Below are 25964 nucleotides of genomic sequence, written 5' to 3'. Positions count from 1 at the left end.
ATGACAGACTATTACTATATAAAAAAAAAAGAAATTGACGTATATCATGTGAAAAACAGGGAAAAAATACTCTTCGTCACAAAAGACCTCTAATTGACCTCTCAATATCGCTGAAAACTAAAAAAAAAAAAATAAAATCCCTATTTTAGTTTCCACGTGTTCAATACAAGAGCATTGCAGTACTTTGTCGTTTGAATCAATTTTACTGGGAGATTACACGTGTTCTTATCGTTTATAAGGTACATAGAAGGTAACAAAGAAAAGATGTAATTATCAATCAGCATGCAGTCGCTTCCGTTGTCAAGGCAACAGATCCTGAGATCACTAATATTATTTTGCAACACAATAGTGTGGATATAAGACAAATACTCGTATTCAACCATTTATTGATATATAAACCAGTAAAATATATACCGTTGATACATGTTATACAATAAAACATATACTTTGTAATGAAAGTCTTTACTCAAAATTTTTGAACACAAACGAAAAATATTTAATAATATACCTCCAAATATATAAACTTTTGATATTTACCATCTTTTTGATTTTAAATTAGCATTTTTGAAATATAAAAATGACACCATTATTTTGGAATGAGTAATTTGGTACGACTTTTCTGGATAGTTTACTCCATTTTCCGGAAATTTCAAGTTCCTTCATTAATGGTTCTAGTTTGTCTTTGTAGTCCTGCACGTGTTCTAGATATTCTTCTCTCATCACAATTACAATGTAACCACCTGGAAAATCAAAGAATACAATTACAATGTAACCATCTGGGAAAATCAAAGATTACAATTACAATGTAACCACCTGTAAAAATCAATGATTACAATTACAATGTAACCACCTGGAAAAATCAAAGATTACAAATACAATGTAACCACATAGAAATTTCAGAGATTACATTTACAATGTAACCATCTGGAAAAATCAAAGATTACAATTACAATGTAACCACATACAATGTAACTAGAAATATCAGAGATTACAAATACAATGTAACCACCTGGAAAAATCAAAGATAACAATTACAATGTAATCACACAGAAATGTCAACGATTACAATTACAATGTAACTAGAAATATCAGAGATTACAAATACAATGTAACCATTCACAATTACAATGTAATCACACAGAGATTACATTTACAATGTAACCATCTGGAAAAATCAAAGATTACAATTACAATGTAACCACATAGAAATGTCAACGATTACAATTACAATGTAACTAGAAATATCAGAGATTACAAATACAATGTAACCACCTGGAAAAATCAAAGATTACAATTACAATGTAATCAAATAAAAATATCAGAGATTACAATTACAATGTAACCACATAGAAATATCAATATACAATGTAACCACCTGGAAAAATCAAAGATAACAATTACAATGTAATCACATAGAAATATCAATTACAATGTAACCACCTGGAAAAATCAAAGATAACAATTACAATGTAACCACACAGAAATATCAATTACAATGTAACCACCTGAAAAAAAATCAAAGATTACAATTACAATGTATCCACGTAGAGATATCAGACATTAAAGTTACAATAAATCAATCTGAAAATATCAAAGATTACAGTTATATTGTAACTACCTGAAAATATCAAAGATTACAAAGTTAGAAAGAAGGTAAGCACTTAGAAATGTCACAAACCAAATAAAGCTTTTACAGTTACAATTCCACCAATACAGAAAATGTCAAAAATCAGTAAAATATCGTAAAAAACAAAAAGGCACTCTGTTTACAATTTACAATTGTTTGCAGCTGACTGTAAAGTTTCACGTTTCGTCACGATCTTTTTTATCAGATGCATCCAGCGTAAACAATTCACGTGATTGGTCAACTCAAATTATCAACATTGATAGGGAAATAGTCTGTTGCACGAGCAACCAATCAAAAAGAAAGTTCCAGTCGTAAAGCTTGCGGTTAGGAGGCGTGTACAATTTACCTTGAGTGCAGCTGTCAACTAGATCGTGACGTAACGTGAAACTTTACAGTCAGCTGCAAACAATAGTAAGCTGAAGAAAACATCTTTTTTTATACTGTTCGTTATCCTAGGCCATTGTTTACACACTGCATTGTCTACAGATTTGCTTTGATTAGGAATTCACGGCGGGTGAGACCAGTCCACAGGGGACTCTCTCTCCTTCATGGCACCTGATCCCATTTCTGGTGTTTCTAGAGATCCGTGTTTGCTCTCATCCAAATTTCTTGTATTTCAAAGGACTTTAGAGCTTAATTTTCGTTCTTTAACTCCATATTTTATTTTTAAAAACTTTACAAATATAACCCATTCAATTGATTATTACGTGCAATTAGAAAAAGCAGTTTTTCATAATAAACTAGTAATATGCTCTCCAGAATTCACCACAAAAAAGCAACCTATCAGATTTTCATAAAGAGCAAAATATCATATTTCAACATGAACTAAAAAAGACACCTTTTCCAAACTTTTCCATGAAGAATCTTTCACCGGTTTAACTTTGAACCAGTGATTGCAAATGGAGTGAATTTACTATATTTAATAAACCAATGATTGCATCTTACCAACTGGACTTTGCTTTGAACCAGGAAGAACGACTTACCAGGTTTTACAATACGAATCATCTCGTACAGAGCATTGCATGGAATGTGTCCCTCCCCCATACCGCCTGCAATGGCAGCTGCATCATAAGTATCTACAGGAGGGGAAATGCTTCATTTTAAGATAAAAACTAATTATAGTACAAATCTCAATCAACCTTGGACTTTTAGTAAGGCGTGGTATTCTCGACGTTACCTAATTAGCGTCTGAAATTAAATAGCCTTACACTCACGGTCTAAATATACATTTCGGCGAATGTCAACGACTGTAGAAATGATCCAATGATAGTTTTTCGTATGACAAAGAGGCGGGGCTTAAGTCTTCTCATCGTTGTCAACAGCAATTTAAAGTTGTTGATGTTATTAATTTCTAAACCAATGAGAATCTTTTCGCCATTTGAGAGACACTAATTACGCAGTGTCGAGAAAGCCACGCCCTCCTGAAAGTCCAAGGTAATCCGAGAAATGTACTATTTTTTTCGTCAAATTCAAGAATATCCAAAATTATCATAAACATACATGTATTAAGGTATACTTTCCGTGATATTTTATGAATACCTGTTTGAACATTGAGCATTTTGTCACTCATGAAATCACAGATGAGCTTGGAATATACGTTTCTTTTCCTGGACGCCTCAATCATTCCTTCTGAAGGGTCTAAGCCGTCAATTAGGCGAAACCCTCTGTCCCAGAGCTATAAAGCAAAAGATGCTCTAAGTAAAGGACAACACCATTATTCTCTTTTGAGAAGCATAATGCACCCACCATGTTTTAATAAAATGAAATAAAATTTATTTCAATATAAAAAAATAAGATATATTTACTTGCAAAATAATTTTGATAAACAATACGATTTCTTGCAGAAAATCTCGAATAGAAAAAGTTAATTTCTATCCCCTTCAAACTTGTTAAATTTGATACCATGCCAAAACACACAGATTTCGAAAAATAACTTGGTTAGGAATGAAAACAAAATTAGATCTGTGCTTAACCTCTTGTCCAAGAAATCCAGTTCCAGAAGCAATGTCTAGAATTCTAACACTCTCACGATGTTCAGAAATCAGGTCACAGAGACTTTCAGCGGCCAGCTTTGGTCCTTGATACCGGTCTGGTCCCAGATCCTATATACACAATAAAAGTCATACAGGTCATACTGGTATACCGGTCTGGTCCTAGATACTTATACACAATTAAAGGCATACAGATCATTCTGTATCCGAAATATCTTAACTTTCCCTGGATTTTTACATGGAGGGTTTTGTACCATGGGCACTTGTTTCGTTTCCGGGGTACCCCCACCTTATTTTTTCCACAAAGAAGTAGGGGGTGCCCCATATACGAAACAAGTGTCTGTGTCTCGCACGTTAAATATCAAAATCGTTCAAAAAAGCCAGGGAAACGTCAGATATTTCGATATTTCGAACTTTAGTTATTCTTGTACAGCTGCATGTACGATCAAATTTTACCAAAGTTATGATCTGAAGAAATTTTTATTATTCTTGAAATTTTTACAAAAGGAAAAACCAAATGCTCATTTTTTATCTGAATAATTTTTCTATGCACAACCAAAACTCTTATGAATGCATGTATGACGGAATTATGGGGTCAAAGCCCTTCATGAAAGGTTTCTTTTAATTTTACACTTCGCTAAATTCTAAGAAAAATCATACTCATGTACATTAATGAATAAGATAATAATGATACCCCTTTTATACATATAATTTAAATACATTATATTAAGATAAATATTTTCGAAACAATATTTGAGTATTGCATTACACTTTATACACAGAATGTTTTTACATATGTAATTCAATAAAATGTACCCAAAATGAACAGACTTTTGAAATAACAATTACCACGTCATATTTATTAGAGTTGGCCCATTCTGTGTAGTAATCGGCTACTTCCTTCATCGAGATTCCCTCTCTGTGGGCCCCATAATTCTGGGCGTACGCTGCTACATCCCTCTGGTTTCCCTCCTGCTGGAATTTCTTTGCCTTTTCAGCCGCCATTATCTGTTCTAACACATAGAATCTTAGCATTACGTTTCAAAACGTCAGTTTGGTTCCAGGAACTGAATCAATAAGTTTGACACCATCCTTTCTATTATCACATTTCGTTCTGACTTTGTCAACCTGTCATCTGTATTCTGAACCCACCTTTTCGTATTTCCATGCTAATTAGTGGTTTTTTACACATACACACAGAAAAAACACATATTGGTTATGCGACAGATTCCAAAATGTCAGACTACATTTTTCATCCCTGGTTCTTTCAAATGAATATAACCAAATTTCAATGCATGATGCAGATACCACACTCCAGTCAGAGAAACTTAATCTCTTTTGCTGCTTGTGAGAGCCGCAAGATCTCATTGATAAGGGGCTGGGATTTCCCCCGACACTGAGTTTGTTTACCTTCCGAATTTGCTTCTATTGATGTGCATTACATGTAAAATATTTCATAAAATAGCTACAGTGTATTCTTGCTTGCTGAATACCACATGTAACTTGTCTTTTGAAATATAAAAATTACTGTGCTCAAGGGAGTGATAATTGGCTATATTTTGTAAAATTTTGTTCTGTAATGTCTGTTTTCAAAACGTATAGTACTGGTATCTGAAAGTGATATGGTACATTACAATTGAAAAGAATGGAGAGAAGAAAAAAAAACAGTATTTGACGTTCTATATTTGCAAAGTGGTCTGAATAATTAAAATATTAAAATCTATTACCTTTAACGAGAAAAGAGGAAACAGAAAACAAATTAGAAATCAATGAAAATGTATTTTGCATTACCTCGACAATTCCAACTATACACAAAGACCAAAACTGTGCATGAGCATATAAGAATTGAACAGATTTTTCAAAAACAAAAAAATAATAATGAATAGATTTCAGATTTTTTGTGCAGTAGATCAGCTAGAGAAAGTTTTTATTTAACGCAAATCATAAAAATATAGTCCAGACAAGGGTTTTATCCTTTTCTATCGGTGACTTAGAACTTGCACGAATTCCTAGAAGTTGTCCTTTTTCCATTTGCTCTGTTGAGTATATAGCATACAACTTAAAATGAATGCATGATGTTTTGTGCAATATCTATATACATAATTCACTCTTGTGAAATAATTTAACCCCCCCTCCTCCCAATGTAAACAGAATTGCAACTGACAAGCTATTACTTGTAGGAATAGAATGGACACAGAACTCGTGGCTTGCGACGATGGGGTACACTATTTGCAATATTTTGCCTAAAAATAACAAAGTTCGTAAACTTGCTGGAATTTTTGTCATGGGGATTGCCGAATGGGTATTAATTTTTTTTTTCATATTTTGTCCAAAAAAAATAAACTCAAGTAAGATGAACATTTCGGATATATAAAGCTGCTGGAGAAGTTATCTGGACAAATAAGGGATTTTAGTAGACGCCAAAAAGTTCCCACTTTATGCCTGGCAAACATTATTGCAGGTCACCTATGTGTTCCAATGTCGCATCATCTTGGGTCTTTCCGTCAGAGGTCGGAAAAAAAATTGCTTTTCCGCTAGACGGAAAGGCCCGTGAAGTTGCGATTACTATCTGTCCATGCATGATGTGTGGATATTGGTCCATTTTGAATGAAATGTATTAGGGATTTTTTTTTTTGACCTTCTATCAAATTACAAGGAATGAAAACATACACATTTTACACACAAAAAATATTTTTACATAATATCATGATAATGTGCTCATTTTAAATTTCTTCAAAACCGCGTATACTAGTACATGATGTATCAAAAAATAACATGGTCTGCAAACTTTCCGAACAAATTACATATTACTTCTCCAGCAATTCAACCGCGGCCTCGTAACTTGGACGGTGGAGAGAAAGCGTTTGAATGAGAGAGAGAGAGAGAGAGCATTAACCACGACTTTGAGATTGAATAGATGTGTGTGCGTTTCGATGACCTAGCTTTCCTCGAATTTTGATCATTAAGGACCTAAATTACTATTAATGATACATATCGGGAGGAGGGGGGGTGTTGTCCCAGAAAAACGCGAACTTTTTGAATATATCAAATACCATTCAACAAAAACATAATTTTTAGCATGTTGTTTGAAAATGGTCTTTTTGTTATTTTGACAAAATACTATATGGGTCTGTGATGTCATATGCACAACATTTAAAGGGTGTTGAATATCGGTGGTCGGCGCATGACAATTTTTTGAACTTTACAAATAGCATTGTCAATTCATGAAGTTTTCTTTGTTATCAGGCTTTACGGAAATATAATGTCACAAAATTTATCGACAAAAGTATTCTACAATTTGGTGTACTTGTGTTTAAAAATTCATTTATTTGTCATATGACATTATTAATGACAAAATATATAACGATATCGATATGTACCAAAGCATTTTAAGTTAGACATTGTCAAAAATGGTGACGTTTGGTGGTAATGTGGAGCACCAAACTATCAAACAACATCATATTGTCAGAGCGGGATATGACTCCTGTACATAATAAATAAAAAGGGAAATAAAAAAAAAGGAAATAAGATGTTAACGATAAAAAAAACATAAGTATGGGAAACAGATTTATATCTAGTTAAAAGGGTTTTAAGTTGATTTGACTGGTTTCCGATAGAAGAGAATAGACCACTAAAATGAAGACTAACTGAAAAGACTGGAGCAGGACGTCATAGGCCTATGTTTATATAGAGATATTTCATTGAAATTTTCAGGCAACATTCAATTTTTTTTCTAAATGCCAATATTTACCTTGATAGTCTTAAAGAAGCAAAAGATGTTGAAAATGTTCGCGTTTTTCTGGGACAACCCCTCGCATATACATCATACCTATTAAATGACTTTTTTTATTTTTGAAAAATCTTACAGGTAACATGATTCTGCAAATATAATATTAAGGCTATTCGATTCTCAGTACCGGTATACAATTAGGGGAAAAAATGAACTTGTAATTTCACGTGAGACTAATAAAATCCTTACCTTATACCCTTACCACGCTCTGTCTTCTCGTTAGCTTCTATAGGAGTATTAATTTATCACTATATATATATACGCGTATCCTTTTTCGCTGACTTTGTTTTTGTCATCACGTGATTGGTTGATCAATAAGATTGTAAAATCTGTGAAACTTAGAGGCATATCTTTTTTTTTTAACATGTAATTCCATTTTATTATATATAAAAACGAGGGTTGTTCGGAAAAATCGCTGTCATATATAACTCTTTACTATACGTCATATCATATCCAAATTTGGTAGTAATGAATCGCCAATAATTTCTTAAGTATTAGAAAACATATACATGTATCACACATCATATCACTACACCATGTAACATAATACCATAGGAAAACACTTAAAGGATTATTTTTCCTGCCAATAAATTGGGTTTTCCATGCATTTTAAGTTTTTAATTAATTTTTTCTTTCTTTTTTTTCTTTGGTTCAAACATTAATTTTCTGGCTTTTTTTGACTGATCTTTTTTCCTTGTTAAGCAATGCCCTTCCCATTTGAAAAAAAACCCAACTTTGTACTACATATCTTTTGAGGAAAAAATATACAAAGATCTAGTTTTAAACAAATTTAATTGTTATTTTCCACAAGGTCAATATCCTCCCCTCAATAACCTATGTAACCGTGAGGATATTGATACGTGTTTCCCAAGGCATATTTCGAAATTAATAAAAATAGGATGATTTCTGTTTAAATTTTCAATGAAATTTAAAAAAAAAATACTAACAGTCATTTACATGTGTATACCAGGCACGTGGCAACGTTCTTGAAAGGGGGGGGGGGGGGGGGGCAGCCAAAGAATTTTTTTTACGTACATGTAAAAGTTGACAAGCAAACTTTTTTCAATGCCAACTTCCTTTCACCTCCAATTTCTTTTTAACATTTAATACTACATTTCCTTGATATCACTTTACTGTGGTAAAAAGTAGGGGGGGGGGGGAGGTGGGGCAACCAACCATTAAATTAACATTTTCAATAGATAAGGTAATGTTCAGGGAAAAAATATATAAAAAATTGCTACGTGCCTGTATATTATTTATCATTGATTACCCCACCCCTCAAACCAAAAAAAAAATAATAATAGAAAAACAGCGAGAAAGAACTAGAACACGTTCATTGAAAAAAGGAGAAAAGAGATGTCAGTCGACAGAATGCTAAAATATCAAATAAAATTGGTTGTCAATAGTCAACCGTAAGGAATTATAATTAGCCTTAATAATGCTTTGTATTTTCTCCCTAAACATATGCTGTTCTTTTGCGTACCGACGGACTCTATCAATGCACAAGTGACATCCTGGTGAAGATTTTGTTTTATCTGATCTACATTACATTATTTTGAAAATAATACAACACAAAGCATCAATATTGTTTTCTTCCTAGATTGATTTAATCTCTTCCATTCACTGCAGATATACAGCTTGCTAACCGCCATTTTCTAAAACCTTCATCCATGTAGTATTGGGGGGGGGGGGGGTATAGTGGGTGAAGGGGGGGGTATAGTGGGTGAAGGGGTGGGGGGGTGGGGCAATACTTTGTTATGGAAGGCTGGTCTCCCTTACACCTTTTGTTACAGCAGGATCAGGATAATGTGGCAATGTGTGAATAAAGTTTGCTTACAAAAGAAGATGGGCACCCAAGCCCTCCAAACAGGATGTTTGAGTTGGGCAATCAATTTTCCTATTTTTTTTGTTTGTCTACATGCCTGTGCCTAATCTGCCGCCAGCATATTAATTTCCATAATATGAATATAAACACAGCGCCCTTAGTCCTAATCTCAGACCAGAGTTTCATTCAAAAAATCTTTTACGTCTTTTAACATCCATGTATATGCAGATATTAAAACAAAAAGGTCCATGGGCCACATCGCTCACCTGAGCACATGGGCTTGTAAAGCGCAAATCAGTTCAGTATTGAAAAGTTTAAAAGCTATAGGAGAGGAAGGGGGGATACTACTTGAAAATGCCACCATATCAATACATGAATAGCATACAAATATTGAAAAGATTTTTTTCCCTACATATTACTTTCTAAAAATTGATCTCCCATTGTGGCCCCTCCCCCGAGGGTCACGATTTGAAAAATAAGAATCTTAACTACATGCAGATGCACCCTACCCCAATGGAGTTCTGGTTTGAACAATCTTGAATCTTCACTACCTGAGGATGCTTCCATTTAAATATCACCAATCATGGCTTTTCTTCAGATTTTTCCTATAAATTCCTATATTAAACTTTGATCATCAATTGTGGCCCCACCCTACCCCTGGGGGTCATGATTTGAATAAAGTTGAACCAACATTACCTTAGGATGTTTCCATAATAATATCATAAAGTTGAATCAACATTACCTTAGGATGCTTCCATAATAATATCACCAATCATGGCTTTGCTGTTCTTGAGATTTTTCCTATATATTCCAATTTTAAACTTTGATCGTCCATTGTGGCCCCATCCAATTTCCAGGGTTCATGATTTGAACAAACTTGAATTTACACTACCAGAGGATGATTCCACATGAGTTTCATCTTTTCTGGCCCGGTGTTTCTTGAGAAAAATTTTAGAAATTGTGCCATTATTTTTTCATTAATTCATAATTATCTCCCCTTGGAAGAGGGTGTGGCCCTTCTTTTGCACACACTTGAATCCCCTTTATCCAAAGATACTTTGTGGCAAGTTTGGTTGAAAGTGACCCAGTGGTTCTTGAGGAAAAGAGGAAATTTCAAAAGTTTATGACAATGAAGATGACAACAATGATGACAACAGTTAATGGATATGTTTTGATCAGATAAGCTCACTTGAGCCAAAGGCTCAGGTGAGCTCAAAAGTTATCAATATCAGAATATGGAAAAAGCAATATGCATGTGTTCTAATAAAAATACAAAAGAAATACCTGAAGAGAAGTTTCTTGGCTGTATTGGAAAAATGTGTAATTTAAAATAGATTTCATGTAAATTGTTCACCATGAAGCTGTAACAACAAAGTAACAATAGCACAGCCTTTAAAACAAAATGTTCATCTAAGTTTATATTATTGTAATGTAGCCTACACAAAATATATTTCTCAAAGGAAGGCTTTCATAGGTGAATCACAGGCACTTGGCTTTTTAAAGAAACCAAACTGTTGGATTCAATCCCAATGTGCACTAGTTGTGCTAACTTACTTGCCTACCTGTTTGTACATTCATGAAGCAGAGTTCATTAGAAGCTTCTACATGAGAAGAATGCAAAAGGTAAAATTTACAAGTGGTTGATATAAAACATTCTGTAAACAAAACAAAAATGAGAAGAGTGCATAAAGCATGCCCCCCCCCCCCCCCCCCCCCGTGGAAATAAATCACACACATACAGATATTTAGGGATGTTATTATTGTTTTAAAAAAACACTATGACCTTTAAATTTGTGATTTGCAACATTTATATGCAAAAATTATTATTCAAAACATGACAATTTTACATATCTTGGCATATGCTTAGTCACAACATTACATTTTTATTTTTCATCATGATTAAGGTGAGCACAGTAGCCAATGGGTCTTTGAAAGTGACCTACATAAAAATAAACTGTCAGCTAAAGTAATCAATTACAATAATTTATCTTTTGATTTTCACTTTCAGTTAAGGGCATATAGACACACTATATTATAATGAGAAAAACAACTGCCCCACTTCTGACTCTGTCCAAGATGTGAACAGCTCTCAGTTTGTACATGCTTCACCAAATGGCTTTCTTTCTGTGACGATAGGTCTCCAAGGATTGATTTTGTGAAGCACATGTCTTGTCTATCACAGCAGTGTTTTGCCATCCATTTATATTTTCAGTCAACTGATTCCATGAGGGCACAGTTTCCTTATAGAAAGAAAGAGATCATCAGGCCGTCCACTTCAGGCACCTTAAAATAAAAAAAAAATGTACACTGATATATTAAATTTTACAATCAAATCTGATGTTAATGCCAATAGAAAGAGCACATATGATTGATTGATTGTATATTGTTTAACGTCCCTCTCGAGAATTTTTCATTCATATGGAGATGCTACCACTTCCCAGTGGAAAGCTGCAAATTTTGTCATATGCTTGTACATATGTACGTACTCAGGGCCATTGGGGATTTGAACCCGTTAAGTAAGGATCAACTCCTTACTTCGCGAATTTCGAGCAGATGCTCGAACCATTGCACCACGCACATATGAAATAGCCTTTAAAAAACTTTGCCATCTAGCAAAAAATTATGCTACAAATTAAACTTTGTAGCCTTGTTAAAACAAAAGGTTATAACCCCTATATGAAACCCACATACCAGGGGTACCGAGTTTGAGAGTTTGAACTTCCAGAGATCTAGCATTAAAAATCATGGCACATCTACTTTATGAACTCTGACTTTATCCTAAAAGACCTCTTGGCTGCAGAACTTAATTTAGCTCTGCAGACTGTTGAGAAAATTCAGAATGTCCTTTTTTGTCAACCAGAGTGCTACAGTTCTATAGCTAAAATGTCCGGACATGCTGATGTTTTTTAAGGCGATTAAGAAATTACAAACAACATATAATGAAGCTTCCTACCTTGTATCCTGATGTGTGCCGAGACACCTCACACAACAGTACCTGGCCCCACACTGTACACACGTGTAATTAGAGGGGAATGTTAGACTGTTAAGGAAAAGACAACTGTACACTGTACACACATGTAATTAGAGGGAAAAGTTAGACCATTAAGGAAAACACAACTGTATATTGTAATTTGTAAATCGCTAATCTATTTGCAACTGAAAAAACTTTGTACAGTAATATAAAAATATAAAAGCTACCTTATAAGATTGAAAAGCTACTTTTTTTTTCAAAGAAAAATTCAAACAAAATATCCTTCATATTGTTATCAATATGTCTGGACAGGTAAAAACTGTAAAAATATTCATTGTACTTTAATTTAAAATTAATTAACTATGTCATTTATTAAAATTTTACTTTTCAGAACTGACTTAGATGCATTATTTTTCATTGCATATTTGTCACTAAAAGATTGTCATAATAACAAGCATCAAACATCCCTAACCTTTAAAGAGAATTTCATGTAAAAAAAAAAATTCACATATATTTCATCTGTTCTTTTCATGTGAAATTCATGTGGATGAAATGTATTATGATTACATTCTTCATGCAATACCTTATTCTTTTGGTACTGATTCAGATGCTTAAAGCATTTAAGGTTCATTGATACTCTGATAAGAGAGATAACTCTTGATGACACAAATGTCTATTATTCGTTTATAAATTTGCCAAGTTGAAGTTTTTTTATGTCCAATTTTACCCCACAAGCTATGCAATAATTGTTTGCAATTTACTTATAAAATTTATTTCTCAGAAAATCATTAAGGTTAAATCAACATTTATACAAGTTACACATGTAGCAGAGGGTTTATGAACCTTAATACATAACACAGATAAATAAAAAAGGATATCCACAAACGGCACAGAACTTTCTGTCGGGGAATCGCGAGGGGGGAACCCCTGCTGTGTTGTAGTTTGGAGGATCTTTGTTCAACATGTGCTGAAATGATAAAATCATGAAGATTACAAAATTAAATATCAGACATTCCTTAAAAATATCAGTTTCACAAGAAATGTAAAATGCATTAAAATAATGTGGAACCATTTTAGTTTGTGGGGGTCAATTTTTATGGTCAAGCAAAATTTTTACTTGTTAGTGGGGAAGTTATTTTGTGTATAACTTCTTTATACACTTAATGAATTAATATGTTTTCAAAATAAACATAATAAACATATTTGGACATGAACCAATGAAATCCACAAACATTGATCCCTCATGAATAATAATTCCATATTTTATTCTCTTGAAATTTGGACTCAAATATTTTTATAAGAATTATTTTCTACTAACCAAAACAATATAATACATGTATTTACGAATTTCCTGGCCAAAAAATCAAAGAGAATTTTTAAATCTCTTTTGAAATTACCTCCTCTTCAAGTAATGCAGCAAAACTTTTCTTGTATCGAAATTTGAAGTTGTCTGCTTTACTTTTACGCTTTTTCTTTCCTGTTGGTGCTACAGATATAAAAAAATAATTTAGACGAGTAGACAAACATATTGAACAAAGAAAATTTATGTATCCTTATCCTAGGACACTTATTCTACTGAAAAAGCATAGTATTTATTCAACAACTAAATGATTATTGTATATTTTGTATTTCACTCAGGTGTTGCACTCAGTCTAGCCTAGTTATATAACTAAAATTATATAACTAAAACAATACGTCCTAGTGATGAAACGACTGTCGCCGACGATCGATTGTCGATCGTTTTTGGGTGTTCGATTCAGATTATCGATTACGTTTTTCATAATCGATTGTCGCCCAAATAAACTCGCCTAAATAAACTTGTACTATTTGAACAAAACAAATACGTACACATTAAAAATACATGTAAAACGAAAGGTGGTCAACAAAAATGGCGTCCGAAGACGAAATTAACAACAATCAATTAGAAATTTACCCATATCCAGTGAATGCATAGATAGAACGTTCTATCATTAAAATAATATTGTCCTACGGACCCGGTTTAACGATAAAATTCAGATTATTCTATCCATTCGTAATGTAGCAAAAGAAACACGGGCAATAACTCGTTCTCAGTGCATTTACTACGGACAAACTAGAGAGTTCCGAATGTAAACATGGCAGGTAAATTTGAAGTGAGAGAAAAACGTTGAGAACATTCATTGGATTTTCGTCTTTAGATGGATTTTTTTTTGGGATAAAAGGAATTAGCAATCTCAAAAAGGTTTTTTTGATTAATTTGGAAGTTATTTCCAGTGCAAATCCTTTCATATTCTTCAAAATCGTTTCGGAGCTTGATTCGCTCCGATTTGCTACATTGCAAGTACATATATGGGACGTATTTTAACTGTGGTGAGGACTTGTACCGAGACACAGTTAGATTATTCTAACTGCGGAATGCAAAGTCTGATGTCATGACAAACATTTTTCGTTTTTATGAGTAAATATTTGATTTTTTTTCTATTTCTTTGTTACTTATACAACAAAAAGTTGTCTTTAGAATAAACTTGATAAAATTTTATTTTTAGTTTGTTCTATAAATGATAAATGCTATAAAGAAATGGAATTTTGTACTTGATTACCAATTAAGTCGATCATTGATCGATTAAGCTTCTCCGATTTTGACCGATTATCGATTATGAAATTTTCCCGATTATCCAACACTAATACGTCCGATTCTCCCTGCATGAGTTAAATTTATCAATTTTTCAAAACTCTTGAAAAGTATTTCTTAATTATCCTTAGTGGATTACTGACCTCATCATGAATGGTATCGGACATTGTGAAGTCACATTTTTGGCCTCGGCCATTGTTTACCTGGTGATTCCATCGACTCCTCAAACTTGGGAGCCTTTTTACTCATTTTGAGGTCAGCGTGAGGGTCGTCCTGAAAATTATCCTGCTCCAGGGCCTCGAGCGCCTTCCTCTGTCTTCTCCTGCGGGCCGCGTCATCCAGCACTCGCTTCTGTTGGAGGTCCTTAATTCTACCTTTATACAAAATATGTCAATGTGGAATCGTGGATTAATTTAATAATAATGTGAAATTTTATTTATCCTGCAGCTACCTCTTGCATTGACCATGTTGACCCAATAAAGGTTACCTAATAAACCTATTTGAAAGCTTTATTTGGTCAATGCCCTAACAAAATTTGTGCATGTAATCCGGTGTTCTAAAAACATTGTGATGTCACTTATATTTGCAATGATTATGCTACTGCCTCTTGATTCAACTGCAGAGATGCACCTTAATCAGGTTGAATTATCCAGCTTAAATTTGATGAAAAACACATGCACACAAATAATAATTATGTATTTATTTCGTCATCTTACTGGTGGTATAAATGTAGCCAGTGGGTTTTCAGATTCAGTATATTACAAGATTCTAATTATTTATAGGAAAATAAATTAATCTACTATTTTAAAACTCATAATCTATAAAATAATACTTTACACATCAATAAAACCATACCACTTTCGAATTTCCTCGATTTGATGGAGTTTTAAATCTTGATTTTCATAGTATATTAATTTTAATGATGTGTTTCACTTGGTCAATAACTTAAATCACACATTATTAATTAAAAAAAAATATTTTTTGAGAGACTCTGGTGAGTTAAGTTTTGAAGAATCGTAAAATACTTACTTGATTCTTTTTTCTCCATTGTGCAAAAATTTGGTTCTCTTTTTTTGATTGAAGAACCAGTTTTTTGCGGGTCTCTCTTTGGTATAGTCTCTCTTTAATTTCGGACCCATCACATTTTTAAATGTAATTTGTTGCTAAAATTAATAAAAGATCTCCCACTATATTTTTTCACATGTCATCAAATAAGCATGTTGACAACATAAACGAAATTGACAATTAGGACAACTCAAAAAAAGTACGGACCGAAATACATGTATCTAAAAGTTACCTCACAACCGCTCTTTGAAAATGAAAGTAGATTCATGTGGACTCACAGGTATTTGCTTTGTGTATTGTAATGAAGTTTCTCTGTATTTTTATAAACTTTTTTATTATCCTGGCATATTGTAGATATGATAGATGTTATGGACGATCAGTGGAAGGCGAAAACTTTAATGACATTGATCGAGTTGTTGCTAGAGATGCATGTTTTACATTTGGTATCAATAAAAATGATTCAGTTGTTAGCATTTGTTAGCTCAAAAATTTGAATAAGTTGGATATATTCTTTTTTTTAACGTTGATCATGTTGATATCAGTGCATTTAAAATTTTGTATGAACTGAAGGTCCTTAAGGCCAGGTAAAATTAATCTTTAGATTCTCATCCTAATTTGCAAAAAAATTGGGGCGGGTGGGCGGATTTTATTTTTTATTTTTTATAATTGTTAATTTATATATATAGGCTAAGTATCAACAAAACAATGGACGCCCCGTACACATTTTTTTCATTACCTTAATGCAAATATGAATAGATTTAATTCTTTTCATATTCTTTTAAATATTTAAAGAAAATTTTTGCTTTAAAAGTTAAATGTTTATTGTTAATTAACAAATTATCAAGTACACATTATACGGCACACCCTGAACAAAATGAGGTGGGGATACCAATAAATTGTGTATGCGTGACTTCTTATTTTGCAAAATCTATATAAATGTTCTAATAATTATTCTACTGAAAAATATAGGCCTTCTCTTAAGTCTGTCTAAGACAGGGATCGACACTAACTTTAAAACCATAGTTGTCAGCAGGGCTAGCCATTTCTAATTTCTACTAGCCCTGTTCATGTATTACTTGTCCAAAAGCCGAAGGCTGGTGGCCGAGTCGCGAAGCGACGAGGGGGTAGGTGCGGGAGGGGGTTTCCCCCTCCTGCTGGTGGGGGTACGGGGGGCCTCCCCCGGGAAATTTTGAAAATAGAGATGCAATATCCTGCATGCTGGCTGTATTTTGGGTAAAAATTATATGTCACTCTATGATTGTACCTAAGACATTTTTCTATTCAAAAAATTCAATATTTATAATCATTTAGGGTATTTCGATTCACCCTTTAAGTTTACATTTTGACTTACAAAAATAATAATTATGATGATAAAACATGTTTGAAAATAAATTTAACAATTATCAGGTATGTTGTGTGTAAATTATAATTATTTTCTTGCTCTTAGTAATTGTTAAAATTTACTGTAGCCCTGCAGGGCTAGTTTAAAGACATGTTTGGTAGCCCGACCTCAATATTCAGTTGTCCCGGGCCAGCGGGCTAGCGTTAGTGTCGAACCCTGTACGATGTTGTAGATTTTTTTTTATTTCAAAGCTAAGTCACACAGCTGGAGATCGTTATTCATATAGAACTTGACCAGGTGTCATTTTCCTCGTCTATTTTTACTTAGGTAGTTACAATCTCTCTACATACTTGCTCCTGCCAGTGATGGTATCTATATGTGTTTATGCTATTTTTTCTTCTCTGTCTTCTCTATACTGACAAATTATCTTTTCCTTACACATTTAAACTGCTTTTATTGCCGATTTTTCTCCATTCTTCACATGGCGTTTTTGCTATAAATAGCGGCACACGACTTTTAACCCCCTTCCCCGCAGTCACGCATTTTAACGCATATACCATTTCCTATTTCTAACGCAAAATCACGCATATACCGTTTCCCCGCAATCACGCATTTTTCACGCACTTTAAAAAGTTCATATAAGCTTTAATTTAATGCTAATTTCATTCTATTTTATTCTTGCAAAAATCTTATAAAATAAGAAAAGTCATATTTGTATTAAAACTCTACGTCATAACATAATTTACGCTAAATTTTAGAGAAACTTGCACCACGCTATAAGGTGCTTGCGGGGAAATGGTAAATTTCTTTTTCTATGACGTGAACATTAAGTGTATGTTGCATAACAGTTCAGTAAGTTGTAAAGAGTTAATACAGACAGGAGATAACTCTTAAACTTTGACCCAAATTCTTACTGAATAAAAATACCCAAAAAATCAAAATAAAAAACATCGGGGCGGGACATTTTGAGAGGGGCGGGCGGGGATGAGAATCTAAAGATTAATTTTATATGGCCTAAAGTATCTTTATTTTTAATCACCACAGAATTTTACAAGTCCATAAAACTAGAGAAAACTCCAATCACCTTATACATATTGTTTATGCTTTTCCGTATTCCTTTCTTTAGCAGAAGACCAGACAACCCCTGAAAAAAAATCAAATTAATGGTATGAGGAGGAAGAGTAAACATCAAACATGGAGCTGACATTTTTTGTGGTGGAGATTCTGCAGTCTTTGGTGCTGTTCGGGACTCTCTCGGCGGGTTTCCTGGTGTTGTTGTTCCTGATGCTGGATGATTGTAAACACACTGTGATAACTGTAGTCATTGTCACAACTGGTCTTGTACACGAACTGTACTGCGCCTCTGTGTTAGGGTACTTCAAGCGTTTGATGCAGATCTCGAGCCTTCGACCCAAGGACGATGGATGTCGGGACTTTTATGTACCAACGTTAATTGCCAACGCTATATTTTTTACCATCATTACAAAATATGTCATCTCCACTGGAACCTTAATACCATATAAAAAGCTCATCAAAAGGGCTGTGATTTTATATTCACTGTTATCTGTTTCTCTTCTTATATGGCAAAATCCTGAAAAATCTCTGCAACAGACGGCATCCATGAACTTGACAACTGATGTACAAGTTTATTTTACTGTATGTAGGAATGACGTGGTTATAAATTGTTTATACACTGTGATGGAGTATGCAGTGTTTTATCTTCCAATTGCATTGTTTTATTTCTGGATTGCTGTAATAAATGCTACCAGTGACACAGGTATACACTCATTATTTGCTCACATACATAAAATAAAATGACCAAGCAATGACAGACAATACTTTAAGGTTTATCATTCCATACTTTATTGCTTTTAATTTTCCAAGAGTTGTAAGTGATGGTTATTTGACAGTTATTTCATTGTAAAAGTCATCTCCCTTGTTAGAGGTCTGTGGACCTTGAGTTTAAGTTGATAAATTTAAATTTGAAGTGCATCTTCTAATTTTGCTCAGCATTGTAAACTAAAACAATTTGCCTAATTTTTTTTATCTTCAACCTTGTTGAAACCATCCTCCTCATGTCTACATGTATATAGAGAGCAGAAGGATTGTTTCCCTTAGAATACAACCTTCAAAAATTAAGTATTTTGAACATATATGTATGCATAAAAATGGCTGTTTTCTTTTTCAGGAATCTCATTCTGGAACATAAACATTCTAAAATCCTGTGCTAATTCCAACTCATTCTGCAATCGCTGCCATAAAATGAATTACACTGTTCAGATAGTCCTGTTTTACATGGGTGTTGGGATCTTGGTGGCGCGTCCCGTTCAGCTGATGTATGGATTTATTCACAATGAGGCTGTAATTGACGTTATACCAAGCCTCACAAACACAGTTGTTTACTCATTCCTGTCTTTAGAATACCTAACAGACTTTTCCCACATCAAACATAGAAGTAATTCAAACTGATGTTACTATATTCCTAGACATATTGGCATAATATGATATTATTTACTTATTTTTTCCTGCTGTTGCTGAGTTATTGGTTTTACAGTGATGTACTGCTTTTTATTGCAAGATTTTGATACATCGTTACTTGTATGTTAAAACAATAAATATTTTAATTTTGTAAAATTTTGTCATAAATAATTAGAGATTTATCTATTAATTTAATATTATGCATTGGTCCACAGGAGTCTGAAGTTTTTATCGTCAAAAAAAAAAAAAAAAATGCAGAAAAAAAATTCCCACCCTCAACTAAAAAAAAACATGTGTTTTTGTTAGTTGGGGGTGGGAATTTTTTTTTCCAGATTTTTTTTTTTTTGTGTGATAAAAACTTCAGACTCCTGTGATTGGTCAGATGTCTGTGAAATGTAGACATGCTCTTTGTGAGTGTACACTCCACTTTGCGGTGCCCTTGTTTGTTCTTCATCTGAACCTCCTCTTGATTTTTTTTTTATATGAACATGACAATTTTATTAACAGATATGCTGGTGTCTGCAAAAAAGTTTTCCCACAGAAGCACATGGAGACGTAAATTCAGCCATTCCCACATTATGCATATTCAACTTTGTTTTAGTGTTGGCAAATCGGACGATTTTTAGTAACCGGTTACTCGCTTCATCTTCCGATCGAGTACCCGGTTACTCGGATGATTTTTCGTAAAAGCAACCACATCTTTTATTCATCTTATGCTTTACTTATCGGTAGTAGTAATATACAAAAAAACTGTATATATATGGGCATTATATTTACAATAAACACATGCGATATTGTCAACGAATTTTGATTTTAGATTAAAGAAAATAAGAAATTTGACACATGAAGAAGACAAATAAAGACATCGTCAATCACGGTCTCACTATTGCTTTCCTTATGCTTTCCTTTTCAGCCCCCGAAATATGTCGCTATCAAGGAGAATAATAATTATCTACATACTCCGTAATTAATACTTAATTTGTTGAGATTTTGAATCAACTGTTCTTTCTTACAGTTACACTCCAATAATTAATTTGTCTGAGGCGGCATCTCATTAAATTATCAAATGAGGTAATCATAACTCAGGCCTTCAAAAGTTGTATACCCCCAAGCAATCAAAGCTATTATATAAACTGTGAAAACTAATCAAAACAATTTGATTTACTGCAACCATGTATTAGATCAAGTCTAACGGTAACTAAAATTAGGGAAATGTGTAAGTATATACATTTATAAATTATAAAACAATCATTTTATATGCATTTCTTTGTAGATTTTTTTTTTCATGCGAGTAACCGAATAGCAGTTTTACTAACCGATACTCGCATCGTTCGACGGTTAACCGGTTAACCGGGTACTCGTTGCCAACACTACTTTGTTTAGATTATGGTCTGCTGGGCTTGTGGGAGTGGCACAGTTGGGTAAACAAGTTACATGAAACATATAGAGATAACCAACAATATTCAAGGTTAATAAAACAATACAAAATAGGAGTCGAGCAAACATGGACCTCCAAAACATCAGAGGTGGGATCAGGTGCCATGGAGGAGTGAGCATCCCCTGCTGACCGGTCACATCCGCTGTGTGCTCCTTGTCATGATTGGGAAATGACAAAAATCCATCGTCAATTAAGTGTAAATATAATAGACTAACAATTAGTATGAAAGACGTCAGTCAGCATTTGACTCAATGGTAAATTGTATTTGCTGAAAAGGTCATTGTATTTTGTTTGGAGGTTTAAGGAAATATATATATTGAATTTTGTAGACTTGATTTTATGGTTGGAGAGAGAATGTTTCGGTGTAATGCATATGAAATTTAAAATTTGGTGGTGGTATTAAATTTGTCGGTCTCTCCATGCCTCGAAAACAACTAAAATCAACCCTCCCTCTTACAAAAATGGGTAATTTCACAGTATTGCATCATACTGCCTCACAAACACTGAAACATTGCCTGTATATCAGGACCATGCGGGATACTATATTCTACAATAAGAATCTAAGTATATTTAATATTGTACTAGTTCTTAATGAACTATCAACATATGATTGAACATACATTGGAACACCTTTGTCATCAAGGAAGAGCAGAAATAAAGTGGAATTTGACTAGGGTAAGGTAAGTCTACCTGTTCAATACATAGGGCTCAAAATGGTCAACAGGGGATGCTTTCTCCTGCTAGGCACTTCATCCCAATTCTGGAATTAAATTTCAAGGGGTCTATGTTTTGTGCGCTCTTTACATATTAGTATTGTTTATATATATTTTTTGAGATCGATAACTGTACTTCATTATCATCACCTTTTATAATTTCACAAACAATGCTGGTGATGCTACTTTCCAATACAACACACAATTCCTTAGGAGTTGGGAGATTTAACATTTTATTTTTTCTCTTCTCAGAAGCACTTAAGACAAAGTACATGCAAATGTCCTTGCATTCTGCAAAGATGAATTAGTTCAAAATTTTAATGAATTGACAGTTCTAAAAAAATAAAAATATATAGACATGGAATAAATAGACCATTAACAAAAACAAAATGCATCAATAAATATTCAACCTTTTTTTGCATTAATCTTGGCCTGCAATTCTAATGAGTTTGACAGGTCAGCTGTCATTTTTCTTACTGGAGTAAATCATCCGAAACAGTCCTTAGTTTTTTTTCAGATTATTTCCTTCATCAGCAGTTGTTATGCATCACAGATTTTCTGAGATCACATGACTTGGAAGTTGACCTTTGGCCTATGAATAATTTGATCAACTAGGTGTGCAGTCTACATCACCATCTTTTGCTGCCTTTAACTTCTTGAATTCTTCTTGGATTTCTTTTTCCATCTGTAGAATTTCCTTAGGCTTCTTGTACTATAAATAGTTCATTTACAGTTTTAATGTGTGAATATTTTGATACACAAAAATAAACTTCTCCACTATCCATTTTATCTATTCAGTTTATCATGTTTATGTAGAGTACTTTTAATACATTATATTAAACATGGCTGCAAATTAGTAGTTTGCTGGTCTGATAAAATTGGGATGGATGACCAGAGAGCTTAAGTAACAAGCCACCCATTGAAAAAACTGTACATTTATTGTGCACAAAAAATGTGTTGTTTCTCAGCCCAGTGATCTACAGTATTTCTGGTATTACCATATTATTCCAATCAACTGAACAGAATTGAAAAATTAACCTATTAATATAAATACTACTGTACAGAAACTTACTGTTATTATGAGAGTATTATTGGCATGTGCTATACTCAGTATATAAATGCTACAGAAACTTACTGTTATTATGAGGGTATTGTTGGCATGTGCTATATTCAGTATGTAAATATAACTGTACAGAAACTTACTGTTATTATGAGGGTATTGTTGGCATGTGCTATACTCAGTGCTTTTTGTTCAAGAGGTAGCTGTGCTCTGTCCATGTCTGGTATAGAGAACTTCTTAAAATACCTACAAGTATATTCTACTGTGAGAAATTCTCTCTCCTCTTCAATAAATTCTTTAATCAGATGCAAATAAGCTTTCATTTCCCACTTCTGCAGCTGTTTATTTAATTTCATGACTACAATTTGCAGTGAAATTATATATTTACATCAAAAAGTTAAAAAAAATTCCCAGGAAAACATTTGAGATTACAATGCATACTGTACTCAAATATATCCATCATATAAAAGTTATAAAAATTATTATTTTGCACACAATTTGTCTTAATAAATACTCTTAATCATTACCAAAAGTCACCCTATTTTATGTTTCTTTTTTCACATTTTTCGTTGTTTAGAAAGTAATCACTTACTTTTTATTAGTGGTTCTAATGGTAATTGTCCTATTCTCAGGGTCAACAGTTACATTGTATGTTTCTATTGGGTAGGGTAAGTTTCTGATTCTCCACTGAAATGATACAGCTGTGTCTTTTCTGGCAAAAATTGGCTACAAAAGAAAAAAAAAATTAAATATCTTACAAATCAAAAGGCTGAAAACAAAGGTAAAAGTTTTCTTTTCTCAAGTATTCATTTTTAAATTCAGTCAAATTCAGTGCCAGTGTATCATTTTATTTAGAGGTGCAACCGTACATGTTTGTAACACAAAAAGAAATGGTTTGTTTGCCCTCTCCCAACTGACTGGCTAAAAATGGCCTGACTCTAACTTTTTTCAACCTCCAGGAATTAATATCATAATTCTCCCCCTTTTTGCTCTTCAATTTTTGATTCCATCAACATATATGTTGAAATTTTCTGGGAAAAAAAAAAGAGTTTCCCACCTACGTACCAACCCAACTTTTTTTTAACCTGTGTTGGGAGAACATGGAGAAGGCAAGCAAACATTATTTTACAGATAGCCTAAAAGTTTTATGAGCAGGGACTACACACATGCCCAGTGCTGAAAACCTACTTTATAACTCTTTGCTTATCCTTTTCTTAGATACTAACATTTGCTGCACTCTCCAACAAGCCCTCTGAGTCCAAGTTCCTTGGCACTAGCTGCTCTCCAACTTCAAACTCCCATTTTGACTCCTTCACCCCCAGTGTTGCTTTTCTTCTCCATTTTCTTGCTAAAATAAAATAAAATTCCAACATTACTGTAAATCATGTTTTATTTGCGTGAACTTTATTTTCGCGTAATTACGCGAGACAATGACCTCGCGAAAATTTCATTCTCGTGTATAAAAGTATTCCTTACGATTATATAGAGGAAAACAACAATTCGTGAAAAATATGTTTTCGCTAATAAAGAGTCGACGGCTATCTCGTGAAAATAAGGTGTCACGAAAATTTAGTGATCTACAGCTGTACATGTATTATGTTACATTGATTTGTATATTATGCCATTATTGTTCCTGTTCAGTCAAATTAAAATTAGGATAAGAAGTACTTAGTGGATTGGGAACATATAACTTTTAACATGCTTAATAGATTGCTATTGTGTTGTTTTGAAAATAAAAGTTCTTTAAAATATTCAAATGAAAAACATATCATGACACTATATATAGTTGCATACATGTCACTAGAGTTAATTCAATCTCTTTGTTTTTTCTACCATTTTGAAGCATTTTTTTTTTTTTATGAAAGCCACTTTAAGAAAAAAATAAATATCAATTTAGAACAAAAATAATTTTGCAGATTTTCATTAATCAATCATTTAACAAAAAATTTAAAAGAATCCAAAGATTAACTCATGTTTAATAGTACATACAAACAAGTTCTGATGTTTTCAGGTCATATTCTTCTGCCATTTCTGTACCGTCTGGAAATACGAAATGAATTTTTCTTCTTCCTAAAAATATCAGAAGAGAAATATAATGTCTTGGACTTTATTTGTCGTGATATAAAGTTGTCAACCCGGCGGCTGAACTTCTTCTGTCCACTCTGAGGTGTTGTCTTACAGGTGAGAGATACATAAGAACGACAAGACATGATTACAGAACAGAACAGAACAAAACATTTTATTTCTAATTTAGAGCCCATAACAGACAAGTATGAGATTGTTATAATAATAAGGAAAAGATAAGCCAATGAACAACAAAACAATTATACAATAAGTAATTGACATAAATCATTTTAACAATGATTACAAGTAAACTAAGCTCCTTTTCCATGTCACATTGACTATAATAACACACACACACAACAAAAGACATCATATCATGAATAATGTAATAAAATTTTTAGCTTTAACCAAGCTTCCTTCGCTAAGTGATGGGACATTTAAAAATATTCTACTTCTCACCATCTTGTATCATGCACGTTTTCTGTGCCGTCTTCAATTTCTCAATCCATGCGGACGCCATGTTGTTTTTACTAGTAACAGACCAATTTTACCTTCTTTGCACAAAAGATTGAAATTTTTGATCAAAAAAATTTGAATTCATTAATCATGTGTGCTTTTGAATAAAAGCATGGGAATAAAATAAATAAATAAAAATTTATGAACGTGCTTAACAAATATTATTAATAAAAAGAGTTTCATCGGAATGTTAAATTAGCCTTTCAGTTTTTTCCGCGGGAAATTTGAAAACTCTACATCCTGGTCGCCCTGATACAGTTCAGGAAGTAATACCAGAACCAGATGGTAGACTTTCCTACCAGAGGTACCAACACCTTAGATGTCTTCATCACAAATCGCCCCTCCTTATTAAACAGGTGCATACCTTGCCCGGGCCTTAGTGACCATGACATGGTCATGACACAAACATAGTGCCTTCCAGACAGAAACCGGTCAGACGCCTCATCCACTTATGGAAGAAAGCAAACACAGCG

At 33.3% G+C, this 25964-nt stretch overlaps 4 protein-coding genes across 6 annotated transcripts; 1 reads left to right on the top strand and 3 right to left on the bottom strand.

The window, feature by feature from the left end:
* Window positions 1-451: 451 nt before the first annotated feature.
* Window positions 452-7677, bottom strand: LOC134230802 (methyltransferase-like protein 27). Of its 3 annotated transcripts, none has more exons than XM_062712656.1 (6): window positions 4771-4995; window positions 4468-4631; window positions 3601-3729; window positions 3167-3302; window positions 2611-2703; window positions 452-740 (listed from the first exon to the last, which is right to left on the bottom strand). In XM_062712656.1, exons 1-6 carry the CDS (start codon window positions 4808-4810, stop codon window positions 556-558), a joined length of 747 nt encoding a protein of 248 aa, XP_062568640.1. In that variant the 5' UTR covers window positions 4811-4995; the 3' UTR covers window positions 452-555. The 3 variants fall into 3 exon arrangements, with proteins under 3 accessions (XP_062568640.1, XP_062568654.1, XP_062568647.1); XM_062712670.1 differs by lacking the exon at window positions 4771-4995 and adding an exon at window positions 7598-7677 and having other exon boundaries at window positions 453-740; XM_062712663.1 differs by lacking the exon at window positions 4771-4995 and having other exon boundaries at window positions 454-740; window positions 4468-4764.
* Window positions 7678-11017: 3340 nt separating this feature from the next.
* On the bottom strand, window positions 11018-15943 carry LOC134230897 (zinc finger HIT domain-containing protein 1-like). Its single transcript, XM_062712762.1, has 6 exons — window positions 15845-15943; window positions 15019-15189; window positions 13602-13690; window positions 13083-13171; window positions 12187-12267; window positions 11018-11516 (listed from the first exon to the last, which is right to left on the bottom strand). Exons 1-6 carry the CDS (start codon window positions 15861-15863, stop codon window positions 11495-11497), a joined length of 471 nt encoding a protein of 156 aa, XP_062568746.1. The 5' UTR covers window positions 15864-15943; the 3' UTR covers window positions 11018-11494.
* Window positions 15944-18351: 2408 nt separating this feature from the next.
* On the top strand, window positions 18352-19850 carry LOC134230789 (uncharacterized). The gene is made up of 2 exons (XM_062712645.1): window positions 18352-18999; window positions 19411-19850. The coding sequence occupies exons 1-2, from the start codon at window positions 18417-18419 to the stop codon at window positions 19689-19691; spliced, it is 864 nt and encodes a 287-aa protein (XP_062568629.1). The 5' UTR covers window positions 18352-18416; the 3' UTR covers window positions 19692-19850.
* A 2225-nt stretch (window positions 19851-22075) lies between these two features.
* On the bottom strand, window positions 22076-25520 carry LOC134230885 (protein DPCD-like). Its single transcript, XM_062712757.1, has 6 exons — window positions 25435-25520; window positions 24901-24981; window positions 24138-24259; window positions 23504-23637; window positions 23055-23157; window positions 22076-22563 (listed from the first exon to the last, which is right to left on the bottom strand). Exons 1-6 carry the CDS (start codon window positions 25493-25495, stop codon window positions 22459-22461), a joined length of 606 nt encoding a protein of 201 aa, XP_062568741.1. The 5' UTR covers window positions 25496-25520; the 3' UTR covers window positions 22076-22458.
* Between the last annotated feature and the right edge of the window lie 444 nt (window positions 25521-25964).

This window comes from Saccostrea cucullata, unplaced genomic scaffold (assembly GCF_032062105.1).
Source record: "Saccostrea cucullata isolate Sc308-1 unplaced genomic scaffold, CSIRO_AGI_Scuc_v1 ctg1919, whole genome shotgun sequence".
NCBI lineage: Eukaryota > Metazoa > Mollusca > Bivalvia > Ostreida > Ostreidae > Saccostrea > Saccostrea cuccullata.
The sequence above is the reverse complement of the archived record's forward strand: the minus strand, read 5'-3'. Positions and strand labels throughout refer to the sequence as shown.